At 39.1% G+C, this 16152-nt stretch overlaps 1 protein-coding gene across 1 annotated transcript in view; it reads right to left on the reverse strand.

Annotated features, from left to right (window-relative positions):
- The window catches only part of LOC150076565 (uncharacterized), a 308265-nt gene that overhangs the window by 135443 nt on the left and 156670 nt on the right, over nt 1-16152 (reverse strand). The window contains exon 7 of the mRNA XM_090387038.1: nt 5758-5843. Within this exon, the coding sequence (XP_090243164.1) occupies nt 5758-5843 (86 nt within the window). The remainder of the gene's footprint in view (nt 1-5757; nt 5844-16152) is intronic.

The following is a 16152-nucleotide window of genomic DNA, read 5'->3' on the forward strand; positions in this document are numbered from 1 at the left end:
GCCTTTTGCATGGAATCTGGAAATTCTTTGTCAACTTACTAATTAATAGAGGCATATGATCTATCAAACAGAATTAAAAGATTAATTGAATAGGCTTTAAGAATTGTCAGAAAAGGGGTAGGTCTGTTTTAATGCAGCAAAATTCATGGTCTTATATTTAGGAAATAGCAGCCCAAAAATAACTTATACACTCAGTTGGGTTGAATTAAAAACAGTAGAGGAAAAAAAAACAGATCTGGGAGTTATGTTACAGGCAGATATGAAGTTTTCTTAGCAATATAAACAGGTGGGCAGGAAAATCCATGGTGTCCTATTGCTCAATACTGATAGGATTGATTTATTCAACATTAGCATTAGTAGAGGCATATCATGCAAGAAAGCAACCTTATACAGCATCAGCCAAAAAAACTTCCCCATTTCACAAATCCAGTCACTCCAAAAGTTTATCCAGTTCTTTAAATTTATTTAAGCTATCAACTTTGATGAAAGACAGAAGTTTGTTCCAGCAATCAATGACTCGCTGGCTAAAGGCAAATTTCCGCACAGCTATTTAACAACTGTCTTTACTCAATTTGAATTAATGTCCCCTCCCCCAATATGCACAATCTAAGCAAGAGAAAGAATCCTATCAGCATTGAACTTGCTCAAACAATTCAAGGCCTTATACACCCCAATCAGATCACCTCACAAGTGCCTAGTCTGCAGATCCTGCTACATGATTCTGCTCAAGTAGCTGATAAACTTAATGAGTATTTTGCATCTATATTCACACATGAGGAGTTATTCAAGGAGGCGAATGCTAGAAGTTTATCAAACTAACAGGGAGCTAAGTGATTTTGTAATAACAGAGAGCAAAATGGAGGAGAAATTGATGAAGTTAAACATAAAAAGGCTCCTGGGGCAGATGGAATCTATCCAGTTATATTGAAGGAGGCAGCGAAGAGAGTAAGTTTGTTGTTTGGTTGGTTTTTAGGAGCATTAGCAACTAAGGCCATATTGCTCCGGGATATGCGGTGGTCATTCCTTGACCTTTCCGCATCCTCCGTATTTGGTGGAAGAGAGTAAGCAAACCCTCAGCCATAATTATGAAGCATCCTTTGATTCAGGGAAGGTCCCCATGGATTGGAAATGTGAAAATGCATCTCCAATTCACAAAGGGGAAACAAAGGGCAAAAAGAGTAATTACAGACCCGTTAGTTCAACTTCTGTTTCAGAGAAAACAATGCAGTCTCCAGTAAAAGGATTAATGCAGGATAATGTAGACAAGGTCACAATTATACTTCAGACATAGCATTGGTTTGTTAAGGGAGAAATTTTGTTTGACCAATTTGAATGGGCACTATGATGTTGTCACAAAGGAACTGGATGCAAAAAAATAACTTTGATATCATATACTTGGATTTAATGAAAGTTTTTAATACTGTTTCACATAAAAGACTGCCGTGCAATTTGGCATTAATGGCAAGTTACTGCTACAGATAAAGGGATAGCTGAATGGGAGAATACAGAGAGGGATAATCAATGGATACTGCTCTTCATCCACTCAATTCAGTTTTAAAATCAGTGGAGTCCCCTCAGGTTTCAGTGTTGGGGTTACCATAGTTTTCTGTATTTATCAATAGTAATGGAGGCATGGGATGCAAAGAAGCAAGCATATGAGCTTATGTACCATCAGCCAAAAAGAAAGAAAGAAAAAATTTCACACTCTAAATTTTTGTCCAGTTCCTCCTTGAATTTATTTAAGCTATCAACTTCCACAACAACAGATAGAAGTTTATTCCAGCAATTTACCACCCGCTAGCTAAAGGCAAATTTCTGCACATCTATTCTACCGTGTTGGGAATGGTGGGAGGTGTTTTACCAAGATCATTAATACTGGAGTTGGAAGAGAAAAGGGATGCTAGCAGGTCAGCTTTATCCTTGGCTGAAGTGACAACAGAATTATCTCATTTTGACAGAGGTGGGAGCAGAGTTGGGCAAAAGTTCCGGCCAATAGCTTTGGCAATAGACTAAAATGCTCGGCTACCATTAGGGCAAGAAGAAAGTTTTCTACTCTTAGCCTGTTCAAAATCTAGTTTGGACTGATTAATGACTGCTTTACAATTTTTGCGAGCTTTGGTGTTGGCAGAAAATGAAACTGAAGAATTGGAAACAAGCCAATTACGATATGCAAAATTCTTCTCTTGAACAGCCTTAGCACATTTATTGGAAAACCAAGGTTTAGATAAAGGATGAGATTTTAGAGTGGAGTGTGGAATAAAGGATTCCATTCCTACAAGAATAATTTCACTGATATGATCTGAGCAAACGTTGACATCAGAAGTTTTGAAACAGTAGTCAGACCAAGGAAAATAAATCTCGCAGGTCATCCCATTTTGCATTCTTGTAATGCCAAACAATACAAGGTTGGGAATAGCCATGAGATAAAGACTCCACTGGAGAAGAGACAATCACCAAGTTGTGATCTGAGATACCTAAAGGACCACTCACTTTGACCGCATACTTAGAAGAGTTGTTTGTGAGAAAAAGATCGAGCGTGTTGGCTGTATGGTTAGGATTGTCCAGTATTCTTGAAGGTAAATGAACAATCTGTGCAAGGTCATTACAAATTGCAAAATTCTCAGCATCTCAATCAGCTGGGTCAGTGTGACTAGAAAACAGAAGCCAGCTGGAGTTGTGAACACTAAAATCACCAAGGAAAATTACCTCACTGTTAGGAAAGTTGGACTGGAGAAAGCCATGTTGCAAAGAGAGGAAGTCAAAGAGCTCCGAGTGATTAGTGGAGTTGGGAGAAAGGTAGACAACAGATGAATTTGACACAGTGAGGTAGAGAGATTTTAAGCCAGAGAAGATCGAAAAGAGGAGATTCCAAATTATCAATTTTCTGACAGGGTATATCAGAACGGACATACGCACAAGTACCACCTTTGGGGCGAAAGGAATTGTACAGCGAATAATTTGGGCAACTGAGATGAGCAGTTGTTGAATCAACCAATAACTGAGATTCTGTCAAAAAAAAAGTACGTGCGGTTTGGCAGAATGCAAGTGGAAATGGATATCGTTGAGATTAGAATTGAGACCATGTATATTTGTGAAATGAACTAGGAAGTGTTTGGGAGGTTTAGATCTTTTCGCAGATAAGCTTATTCTATTAGTTTGACAATTCATGGTGTATTCAATTGTAAGAAAAATTGGGGGACATGCTGTATGAAGTAATGAAATTTTTGAATATGGCGAACACATGGTAAGAATATACCCAGATCCTTGACATAACGTGTCCTTGACAATGCTCCCATCATACACACTACTCTGACTCCCTCCAGTCACTATCTGGCAGAGTAGAGGTAGCAAGATTATACACTAGCTGATCCGGAAGCATCCTAAACAGTTACAAATAGGTTTAGTCCGGTATACTAACTAGCAGCTGGCCTGCGAACACTGTTTTAGTGCTGTACCTTTGAAATCTAAGGAAGATTGGATCTCGCCATGATGTTCATCATAACCTCAAAAGTCATCAGTCATACTGCATGATGGAAGAGATGGGGAAGGGTTAACCGGAAATTAGCTCTGGAAACTAAACATGGGTTCCACCACTTCAAGCCTCCAATTGATTGCTGGAACAGACTTTCATCTGTTGTTGTTGTGGAAGTTGATAACTTAAATAAATTTAAGGCTGAACTAGACAAACATTTGGCATGACTGGATGGTTGAAATGGGAAGGTTTTTTTTTTTTTTTTTGGTGATGCTGTATAAGCTTGCTTTCTTGCATCATATACCTCAACTAACGTTTGTTCTCCTCACCAATCTCGTTGCCCTTCTCCACACTTGTTTAAGCAGCACTATATCCTTCCTAAAATGAGGCCTGGAGACCTGTATGCAGTATTCAAGGTGTGGCCTGACCACTGTCTTAATCAAAGGGATAATCACCTCCTTATCCAATTATGTGCTTACCTCCTCGTGCAGGTAACTACAGTTACATGCATAAGGAGGGAAGCATATAATTTGTATTTTCTTGTCTACTTTTTTTTTTTTGCTGGTTCATCAAAAGCCTATGGCTTCCTTGCACTACATTGCTAATAATAATCAACTACATCTGGTGAGTATGGGCTTGGCACACCCAGGGCCCTGAGCTGGATATCATCATTCGTCGCTCTCTCTCTCTCTCTCTCTCTCTCAGGGTAACTCGGAAATTTTTTTTAGCTGGTGCAGTATAAGCCCCAGGTCTCCTTGCACTATACGGCTAATAATAATAATAATATTATTATTAGTATGTTAATAGTCCCAGTGCTAACATACTCCTTTGGGGTCATAGATTGCACTAACACCGAATTGCAGGATATCACGAGAAAGACAAGGCCAATGATGACCAAGAGCCGCCAACACCACCTGAAATCTGCCGTGGAGAAACTGACAATTGCCCTCGAAGAAGGAGGAAGGGGCCTGATAGACTTCACTGAGCAACAGAAGACAGCGATAGTTAACCTGAAGGATTACTTCCAGAAACACACAGCAGCACTCCACCAGGCCATAAGGAAGATAGACAAGCGGTATACCCCACTCCACCTAAGCGAGGAGTTCCCCACAACCAGGAGGTACAAACGAAGCTAGAAAGATGGGCAGAGAAGACACTCCATGGCACACTACAATGATCTCCATCAAGAGCACATAGATAAAATTGTTTCCAATGCATGGCTCACGAGCGGGACGCTCTTCCCCGAGACGGAAGGATTCATGCTGTCATCCAAGACCAGGTAATCAACACCAGAAACTATAGAAAATACATCGCATGACTGGAGCGAGAGCTCCAGTCATGCGATGACTGGAGCTCTCGCCAAGGAGCCCAGAGTGTCTGATGATACATGCCGACGATGCCACCTGGCCTCAGAAACGATCCAACACATCACTGCAGGATGCAAGGTGATTACCCAGACTGAATACATTCATAGACACGACCAGGTAGCCAAGATAATACATCAGAAGCTAGCAAGGAAATACCAGTTGGTCAAAAAAAGTGTACCATACTACAAGTACGAACCCCAGGCAGTACTAGAGCCCCCCCAACCCACAAGTGTACTGGGACAGTGCCATAATAACGGATAGGACAATCCTGCACAACAGACCGTACATAATCCTTGTGGACAAGAAGGAAAGGGCTACCTATCTGATTGACATAGCAGTACCCAACACTGGCAACCTGCAGAAAACCCATGTGGAAAAAAATCAGGAAGTACACAAACCTAAGACAGGAGATCAAAGAGATGTGGCATATGCAACAAGTAACGACCACCCCGATCGTCATGTCAACCACAGGTATGGTGCCAAAGACCCTACATAATAGCCTAGCAGCAATAGGTCTCCCAGCGAACACCTACAAAGAACTCCAGAATGTCGCAATCCTGAACACCTGTAGGATTGTCAGAGAGTTCCTTGACCAACAGTAACACTGGACATAACAACAATCACCCTGTGTACTCGGCAGCAATACCTGTCATGAGGTGGAACCCCCAATCAGAGAGAAATAATATAAAGAGCAATAATAATAATCAGCTGCTGGCAAAGGTTGCTTGACAAAAATATGATTTTTCTACTTCCAATCAGAATGAAATCATTCTAAAGTCAGGTGATTTTTCCTCCTATTGGATTAAAAAATCCAGTAATGCATATTAGAATCATGATGTAGTTAACATGTTAAGTTTGTACATTTTGTAACTCAAAATTTCAAGCTGTGCACAAATGGACAGCTAATTTTCAACTCACCTTTCCATTAACACAACTGCATACTGCCATATTTGGACAGATAGGGTCTGCAGCTAATCCAGCACGATCACGTCCATTAAATGCACCTGCAATTCAAAAGCAAATAAGGTGGCTTTATATCAATAAACTAGTAACATTATAAAATATATAAATTATACAAAAGTTGTATTCAGTATAAACAATGTTAATCAATCTATTAACATTGTTAATATTAGATATGCAGTAGAAAATGAATAACTGTTTACTTCAAAATATTGATTATTTTATTTAAATTTATCCACTGAACTTCCAAGTAGTGGAAAAAAATTTCTTATTTGAAACTAATGCATGTTGTTGTGCTGAGAGTTTTTTGGCACAAGGGTCTCCTGGGCCATATTGTGCCTGTCCATGATTAACTTATGACTGAATCTTTTATAATGTAGTTATCAGAGGCGATTATATAAATTAATGCTTATCAAGTATTGAAACAGAGCTTCAAAATCTGCATTATTGCCAAGTATGTGTTGTGAAAGTTGGATAGAGAGCAAAAACTGCATTTCCGGATACTTGACTATTGAGGGCATTCTATGAGAATATGTTTGATTGTTAATTGGGATTGACAGAAGGTACATCGAGGAGGGTTCTCTCCCATAAGCAGGAACAGATGAGTTATATAGGAATGACCAATTTCAAGTCTTGCCAAAATGACTTTTTCTCACCTTCATCTCACTCACGAGACTAGAAGTCCACGGTTGAGGTTCTTTTTTTAATCTGGAAGAGTTTATTATTGACTTGAGTTTTCCACAGTCCATTCCATGATTCCTACATTTTGTTTTAATAATGGATCTATAATCAATGTATAGCACTTTTAGATGGCAGAAAAAAATCCATTCTCAGGATGTTTAGCAGCACGATCTGCACATTCATTACCTGGGATGCTGACACGACAAGGGATACAACAGAATGTGACCATCTGGTTGGATGTTTGATATTGATATAATTGACACTGGATCTGTTTCAGAATGGAATGGTGAGAAGAAGTAGTAGATTGAAAGGCAGTGACTGCACTTAAGGAGTCTGTATATATAAGAGCTTGTTTGAATTGCTGCTTGATTATATTATCTACGGTAAGTTTTATTGCATACAATTCTGCAGTATAGATACTGCATTCTGTAGGAAGAGACACAGCTATTGAGAAGGTAGAACAAATTGCTGCAGCACCTACAGCTTCATCTGTTTTTGAGCCTTCAGTATAAATAAGTAGTTTCTCTGAGTTTTCTAAGGTTGTGGGCTTCGTGTAGTTGCAGTAAGTTGTTGTTTGGCAGGGAGCCATTTTCCTCATCTCAGAAAGAAATTATCACAAGGTGTGGATTGAATTCAGGGATGTTCAGGAGGAGTAACGTGTTTGAGGATATGCTGAAAGTTAATATTCCAACTAGGCATCAGCTCTTGCAATCTATGACCCACTTGGTAGTTTTCATTAGATATATTACAGTATAGCATTGTATACTAAGGGTCAAACAGGTATTCCCAGTTGGAATGAGATGGAATACTTTTAATTTTTGCAGCATAGCTACACAGTAAGGATTTTCATCTGAGGTGCAGTGGGGGTTCATTTGTCTCAATATACAGGCTGTGGACTGGAGATGTTCTGAAGGTTCCCGTGGGTATTCTTATGGTACTATGTTGAATGGTATTCAGACATAACAAGGAACTGTTTCTTGCAGTCATAAACAGGTGATCTGTAATCTAAGCAGGACCGAATTAAAGTTTTATAAAGATGTAAGAGGGAGTGTCTATTGGCACAACAGGAGTTAGCAAAGACAGCTCTTAAGATGTTTAGTTTCTTTAGATAGGCCGTTCTAAGGTAGGCTATGTGATTGGAAAAATTAAGTTTATTGTCTAGATATAAATCCAATAAACAAAAATCGTTGTTTTGGGAATTGGGTTGTTTTTTAAATATATTTCAGGATCGAGATGTAATTTGCATATTTCACAGAAATGAATTGCCGTTGATTTATTTTCTGCTAAGGAATATCCATTCAGTTGCACCCATGATTTGATTCTGGCTATGGATAATTGAAGTTGCATTTATAGTTTGTGACTGACAGGAGATGATGAGGTCATCAGCAAACACGTATGATTCAACTGTTTTTGATACGTCTTGTGTCATATTTGCAATTCTTATTGCGAATAATGTTGTGCTTAGGATGGAAGCTTGCCGTACACCCTTCCCTTGTTCAAATGATTTAGATAAACTGTTCATATATCTTACCTGAAACATTCTGTGGTGCAGGAAGTTTTGTATAAATTGGGATAACTGCCCCCTCAAACCAGAAGAATGAAGGTCCTGGAGGACACCATATCTCCAAGTTGTATTGAAGGTTTTCTCAATGTCAAGATTAACCATAACCAGACGTTGTCTCCTTATGAAAGCATTGTGGATGTTAGCTTCTGCTTCGATCATCACGTCTAAGGTTGAGTGATTCTTCTGAAACCCATACTGGCTTTGGTTTAGCAGACTGTTAGCTTCCAGAAACCATGTTAGCTGCCTGTGAACCGTGTTTTCAGACTATGCTAAGCACCTAGTCAGTGAAACTGGCCTGTAATTGTGCTGGATGGTATGATCCTTCCCTGGCTTTGGAAATGCTAGTACAATTGAGTGATGCCAGGAGTGCGGATAAGCATTTTCTAAAAATATTCGGTTGTAGAAATTCAACACTGAGTTTATTGCTTTGTTATTTAGTTTTTTTTTTTAAATATCAGACTCCATCCGAACCAGCAGCAGTACTGGATGTTTTATTGAGAGACTGTAAAAGTTCTGTTAATGTGAATGGCTGATTATACAGGCTGACTATATAGAGAAGCTTATTTTAGGTTTTTCTGCAGATGACTTAATTTTTTTTAAAGGTTTGGCTGTACAGTCGCTCCCGGCTTACGTAATACTCAACTTATGGAAATTCAACTTTACATAAGTTTTTGCCGGCCGGTGCAAACTTAAAAAAAATTGTGGAAATGTATTTTGCATCCCGTTGGAATAAATGGAGGCATTGTGAAAATATCGTAATTTGAACCCAATAACACATTGTTTTTTTTTTCGGTAATCCATTCCAAGACTTTGGAAATTGAAATTTTCACTACATAGCTAAGTTATTTATCTCTCTAAAAGACAAATTTTATAATGGAAATTTCACAACACTTTCATCGTTATCATATGTTCCATCATAAGAATCAATTTTGAACGCCTTTGTGATATTTTTCTAAAGTACATTTCTGGAAGTCACTACCATAAAACCAATTTGCATTTTCCTGTTTATTGGGCTTTTCTGTTAGTGCAATCTATAAATGGGCAGTAAACTCGATCTTATTGCATTTGTGATAATAACGAATGGAATTCTGTGGGTTTTTACATTATGGTGAAATGAGTCCCCTTCACTGAAATCATATAAAAAACATAAATAAATTTTCAGAATCTTCTCTTCATTCCTATTTACTTAATAGGATGGTGAAGGGAAAGGGACAAACAGAAAGTGCAAGTGCTGGCAGTGCTAGGAAACGAAACAAAATTGATTTAGAAATGAAGATGATTAAGTAGGAAGTAGGACAAAGTTTGTCATCTACTGCATGGGAATTAAGTCTCGTTGCTTGAACGGTGAATGCTATTTCAAAGGACAGTGAGCGTATAAAAGAACATGTTAAAGGATCAACTCATTTAAGATCAACAGTGATCACAAAACAGCATTCAGGTGCTATATCAAAGATGGAAAAGCTATTAATAATATGGATGGAAAATCAGATTCAGAAGCAAGTGCCTCTGAGTCCAATGGCCATTCAAGCAAAAGCAAGAAATATTTATGAAGATAATAAGGATAAGTATGGTAAACCCCAAGCCAAGTTCGTGGCAAACAACGGGTGGTTTACTAGGTTCAAGCATTGCACTGGTTTCCAAAACATTAAAGTATGCAGTGAAGTCGCCAGTGCGGATTCTGCAGCTGCAGAGAAATTGTGATGTGTTGAAAAAAACCCTTCCTAAATCTTCAGAGCCCTCAAACTTCCGCAGCGGCGTGCTTATTAGCTGGAGAGTTAATTCTGGCAACAATGCTCGAAAGGTAAAACTTGCTTGTCTCCTCTCTCTTAATTTTATAATTTTGGACACGTTTGTAATTTTTCTTGTGCCCGAGATAAAAAAATTGAACAAATTATTCTATTTACATGTTCATCAAACATTTCTTTTTTGCTTCAATCAAATTTGCGAGTGCTGCATAAGCATTTAGGGAAATTCCGACTTACATAGAGTTCCACAGAACGCAACCCTTATGTAAGTTGGGGAGTGGCTGTATATGGATACTGCTGATATACTGGCAAATGATTCGGCTAATGCATTAGCTATTTCTGTTGGTGCAGACAACTCCTGTCCTTTCCAGTTTAAGACTGCGGCTGGGGATTGCACGTATTTACCATTAAGTGGTAAATGGATTTTCTTCTAGATGAGTCTGTTGTCCGTGTCCTTTTTAATGGTGGAAGTAAAGCTTATCCAGGTATCTTTCTTTGCTTTTAGCATTAGCATTAGCATTAGCAGAGGCATATGATGCAAGAAAGCAAGCTTATTCAGCATCAGCCAAAAAAAAAAAAAAAAACCCACTCCCATTTCACCCCTCCGTTCGTTCGAAATACCTGTCCAGTTGAGCTTTAAATTTGTTTGGGCTATCAACTTCAACAACAAGTGATGGAAGTCGGTTCCACCAACCAACCACCCGCTGGCCAAAGGCAAATTTCCGCACATCTATCCGACATCCGTCCTTCCTCAATTTGAATTTATGCCCTCTGAGGTGATTATTCTGAGAAAGATGAAGAATCCCATTGGCATTCAGCATGCTCAAACCATTCAAAGCCTTATACACCTCTATCAGATCACCTCGCCGGTGCCTAGTCTCCAGACTCTGTAATTTGCAAAACTTAAGCCTTTCTTCGTAAGAGCAACCCTTTGTTCCATTTACTAATCTTGTTGCCCTTCTCTGTACCCGTTCCAGCAGCTCTACATCCTTCTTGAAATGAGGCCTCCACACCTGTATACAGTACTCAAGATGTGGCCTTACCATTGCTTTATACAAGGGAATGATCACCTCCTTATCCCTGCTAGAAAAATTCCTGTATATCATTGACAAGACACCATGAGCTACTCTTGCAGCTCGTCTGCACTGCTCAGAGAACTTCATATCTGCCTGCACAATTACCCCCAGGTCCTTTTCATTCTCCACTACTGTCAGTGTAGTACCGCAGAGTTGATACGTTGCTCTGGGGTTACTGTTTCCCATATGTAGTACTTTACATTTGTCAATGTTAAACTTCATTTGCCACCTCTCAGCCCATCTGTTCAACCTTTCCAGATCCTGTTGCAGCAGCATAGCGTCAGTAGTGTCCTTAACGACCCTGCCAACCTTTGTATCATCTGCAAACTTGGACATTAAACTTGATATCCCATCATCAATATCGTTCATAAACACCGAAAACAACAACGGACCCAACACTGAACCTTGAGGAACTCCACTAATAACATTAGTCCACGTTGAGCAGTGTCCATTGATTACCACTCTCTGTCTTCTGCCACTCAACCATCCCCTTATCCATAGCAGCAATTTGCCTCCAATGACACACTGCTCCAATTTGTGCAGCAGTCTTCCATGTGCAACAGTATCAAAAGCCTTTCTAAGATCCAAATATATAATATCAAAGTTATTCCCTGCATCCAGTTCTTTTGTGACTACATCATAGTATCCAATCAAATTGGTCAGGCAAGACCTTCCCTTAACAAAACCATGCTGCGTCTGAGCTATAACTGAATTCTTGTCTAGATGATCCTGCAGTGCTTCTTTAACCAGTGCCTCCATTAATTTACCTGGAACAGAAGTTAAACTAACAGGCCTATAATTACTTGTGTCAGCCTTTGATCCTCCTTTGTGAATTGGGGTTACATTTGCACATCTCCAGTCTATGGGTACCTCCCCTGAGTCCAAAGAAGCTCTCATAATTATGGCTAGGGGTTTGCATACTTCCTTTGCTGCCTCCTTTAATATAACTGGATAGATCCCATCCACCCCAGGTGCCTTTTTTATGTTTATCCTCAACAATCTCTCCTCCACTTTCCTCTCAGTTATTACAAAATCATCCAGCTCACTGCCAATGTTTACTTTACCTACATCATTCTCCTTCCTGAATAACTCCTCATGCGTGAATGTAGATGCAAAATACTCGTTTAGATTGTTAGCCACCTGAGCAGGATCCTCAACTGTTGAACCATTAATATCCAGTGGACCAATCTGATTCATCCCTTGCCTTTTCGAGTTCAAGTATGTAAAGAACTCTTTTCTGTTTTTCTTTGCATCCTTTGCCAAGGATTTTTCGTAGTCTGCCTTTGCCTGCCTAATCTCCTTTGTGACTTGGTTACAGACCAACTTATATCTATCATAGGCTTCCATGTCACCCATTAATTTGTATGTATCCCATGCATTTTTCTTCTCTGCCACATGTCTCATTAGTTCATCTGACAACCATTTAGGCCTAAACCTTGAACAATATTTCTTAGTTGGTATGTAAAGCCTGGTAGCCTCCAAGATTAGTTCCTTGAATGCTTCCCATTTTGAGTTTGCTGTTGGTAACATCATCAGTTGGTCCCACTGTATAGAATTTAAATACTGTCTCAGACCATCATAGTCGCCTTTACGAAAACAAAAGCCCTTCCCTTTACCTCTGATGGTAGTTACCTCCTTGAGTAAATCCCACTTCAACACACTGTGATCACTGCCACCTAGTGGTTCATTTATCTGCAGGTTCTTAATGCATGAAGAATCACTACTGATAATCAGATCAAGAGTATTGCTCCCTCTTGTTGCCTCACGAACATGCTGATGTAGAAAACAATCATCCAATAAATCCACAAAAGCCTTGCTAGTGTGCGAGTGACCAACCCACAAATTCCAGTCAATATCTGGGAAATTAAAATCCCCCATTATAAGACTCTCTGATTTACTGGCCCACTCTATTTCCCTGTACAATATCTTATTATACTCATCAGAGTCATTAGGCCTATAGCACACTCCTACTCTCAATTTTGATTTCCCTATGCTTATGTCACACCAAACTGACTCGACACTGCCCTGTCCATCGATGTCGACTGGCTTCACTTCCTTGGACTTTATGTCTTTTCTTCTTATTTGGCTGAACTTGGCCTTGAGTTTTTAAAGTTAATAAGATTACCAGTTAGGAAATTTTGGAAATGAATTCCAAGCTCTCTTTTTTCCTGTTTAGCATGTGTGCAATTCTGATTCAATTGCACACATGCTAAACAGGATTCAATTCTGAAAACACAGCAGAAACTGCTGTGTTTGTGTTTCTCAGGCATTTAGGTATTGCAGAAGTAGCAGCTTGTAATAACTGGTTGGTTATATGATTGGTGACATTATCTATGGGCTGGGACTGGATTATATCATTGTCAAATTAGACAGGCATATTCATGCCAGTGAGCCCTACGGAATTTCCAGTTGGAGTACTGCAATGGAGACAAGTTTACTTGTATTCGAATCTTACAAAAGATCCATAGATGATCACTGTTTAGTTGCTTATCAAGAACTGACCACTCCGTATTGACATATAAGGAGGGAGAACAGATTGAGAGATCTACTGCTATCATGGATCCTGTAGACAAAGGGATATAGATAGGCTCACCAGTGTTTAACAGGGTAAGATGATGAGTATCAAGCAGGGGTTCTATTAGTTTGCCCCTTTTGTCTATTGCTGGAGATCCCCATAGCAGATGATGAACATTGAAGTCTACGAATACGCAGAAGGGAGATGGTAGCTAATCTATTAGGTTCTCTAAGTTGTCTGAGGAGAAAAAGAAATTTGGAGGGAGGCATATAGAAGCTACTGTGAGAGTGATACCAATTACAATGTGCACTGCCACTACTTCAATGGCAATGTTTGGATGGAATATTGTTTCTGACAATAATTGACACCCCTCCATAAGCTGGCATATAAATACACCTATCTTGTCTATAGATAGCATAGTTTTTAATGGTAGGACACACTCGAGAATTTAAAAGTTTCCTGTAAAGCTATGGCAGCTGGTTCATACAGATCGATGAGATCCTGCAAATCATCTTTTGTATTTTGAAAGCCTCTACAATGCCATTGAAGGATTCTTTCCATTATGTGATTCTATGGGTTGTTTTCGGTTCCGACTGCTTTTTAGTTGTAGTTTGCTTGTATCGATCTATTTTTGTTTTGTCTTTCTTAGGAAAGAAGGGGTAGGTCACATCCATCTCATCGCTTGCATGTAATTCTAGAATTCCATCATCTGAATCATGATGTTCGTTGATGTCCATTCCAGTGGAGAGAGATGCTTGAGGTTTCATGGTTTCTGTCACTTTTGGTTTTATTGTTGATGAAACATCCATTGGAATGGTAATTGGGGTATTACTGGCTTGTTAACTTGTTTGTTGTGTAGGACACTGTTTTGAAATAGAGAGCAATGAATGTGCCCAATTCACAATATATTCGGAGAAAGTGATATTTCAGTTTGGATCCCAACAGACTGGAAATGTTGAGCTGCTGTGCCATACGTGCACTTTGTCTCTGTTTTGATTATCTGTCTTCTCGCCTCTGAGTATGTCACTTTGTTTTCTACTTTATATTGCTAAATTTTTTTTTCTTGTTTCCATAGTTCACATGTTTTTGAGAAAGCCGAATGGTTACCCTTACAGTTTGAGCAATGTGGAGTGGTAATGGTGCAGTTAGATTGGTTATGTTCCTTTGAACCACAGTTAGACCATACTGCCTCACCTCGACACGCAGTTTGTGAGTGTCTGTATTTTTGGCATTTGTAGCACCTGATGGTATTCGGAATGTATGTTCAGACATGGCAATGTAGGTAGCCTGCTGATGTTGGTAAGTTAGGAGTGCTAAAAGTAAGAATTATACTCCTTGTTGGAACCAGAGTACTATCTTTTTGGGTCTTGATTCTCCTTGCTTGGATGACCTTTTGATCGTGTAATTCTTGGACAATTTCCTCCTCCAATACAAGTAATAAGTCCCATTCTGTTATTACTCCCTTAGAGGAGTTTAAGGTGGCATGGAAAGTAACTTTTATTGAGTGTCCTCCAAAGGTTGTGAGCTTTAATAGCTCCACAGAACGTTGAGGTTGAGTAGTTTCTATCAGAAGATCATCTGACTGGCGTTGCCTTAGCGATTTAGGTGAACCAGCAGCATACTCAATGCATCTCTGCACTAGGAAGGGTGATGATTTGCTCAGAGGCTGATCTGATAGTGAACGTAAGATAAGGAAAGCTGGTATCTCCTCTTGAGGAGGTTGTTTTCAACCTCTTCGGTTGAGAGTAGTCATTATCGGTGTAATTTGTCACTAGTTTTGAGCTCAGTGGTTCTAAATGTAGAAACATTTTGTTATCAATCTTTGCTCCTTTAAGCTCTGGGAGAGTGGATTTATTCTTCCAGGTTACCGGCCCTGGCACGGGGAGGCAGAAGCAGTGCCGCTAGAGTTACCAAGGGGAATAAAGGTTAGTGTTAGTCTAAAGAAGAAAGAAAGAAAGGTGGTTTTCCTTTTTTAAACTTCCTTACAGTTCATAAGACTAAGTTTGTTATTGATTAATGAGAATGTAAAAAACTTTTCAAACTGAAGAAGAACTGTGGCTTTGAGTAAACACTGTATGAATCACTCGGAAATCGCTTAACCACTATAATGCTTGGCACCTGGGGCCATTAATGCATGTTATGATGGATACTTCAAAATCAACCAAAAGTTATCATGTAAAAAATTTATAACAATTCTCTTTGCTGCCAAGGAACATTAAAGACTCCACAAGAGTATTTGTTTGAGCACTCACCTGCCCAGCCACTCCTATAGATCAGTGGTTCCCAAACTTATTTGACTCGCAAACCCCTTTCAACATAATGTTTTTATCGTGAACCCCTGAGCCTATATTCTCTGAAATCGTATAAAAGTACTGAATTTTCATTATAAAATATTTCCAGTACTACGTTTTTATAAGTGATATTGCGTAATAAAAATTATTATTAAGTATTATTTATACTTTGTAAAGCAGTTATTGATTAGTCCAAAACAGGATTTTGAACAAAATAAGAGTAGAAAACTTGCTTCTTGCTCCTCTAATGGTAGCTGAGCATTCTGGTCTTTCAAATCTTGGCCGCAATTTTTTTCCCATCTCTGTCAAAACCAGATGGCTCTGTTGCCACATCAGCCAAAGATAAAGCTGACCTGTTAGCAACCTATTTTTTTTTCCAACTAATGTATTGATGATCTTGGTAAATCACCTCAAACCGTTCCCAGTACACTCCATTCAATGAATCCTGTGGTTTAACGTCAAAAGAATGTCAGAAGGATTT

This window comes from Mastigoproctus giganteus, chromosome 13 (assembly GCF_048544385.1).
Source record: "Mastigoproctus giganteus isolate SK-2022 chromosome 13, ASM4854438v1, whole genome shotgun sequence".
In the NCBI taxonomy this organism is placed as follows: Eukaryota; Metazoa; Arthropoda; class Arachnida; order Uropygi; family Thelyphonidae; genus Mastigoproctus; species Mastigoproctus giganteus.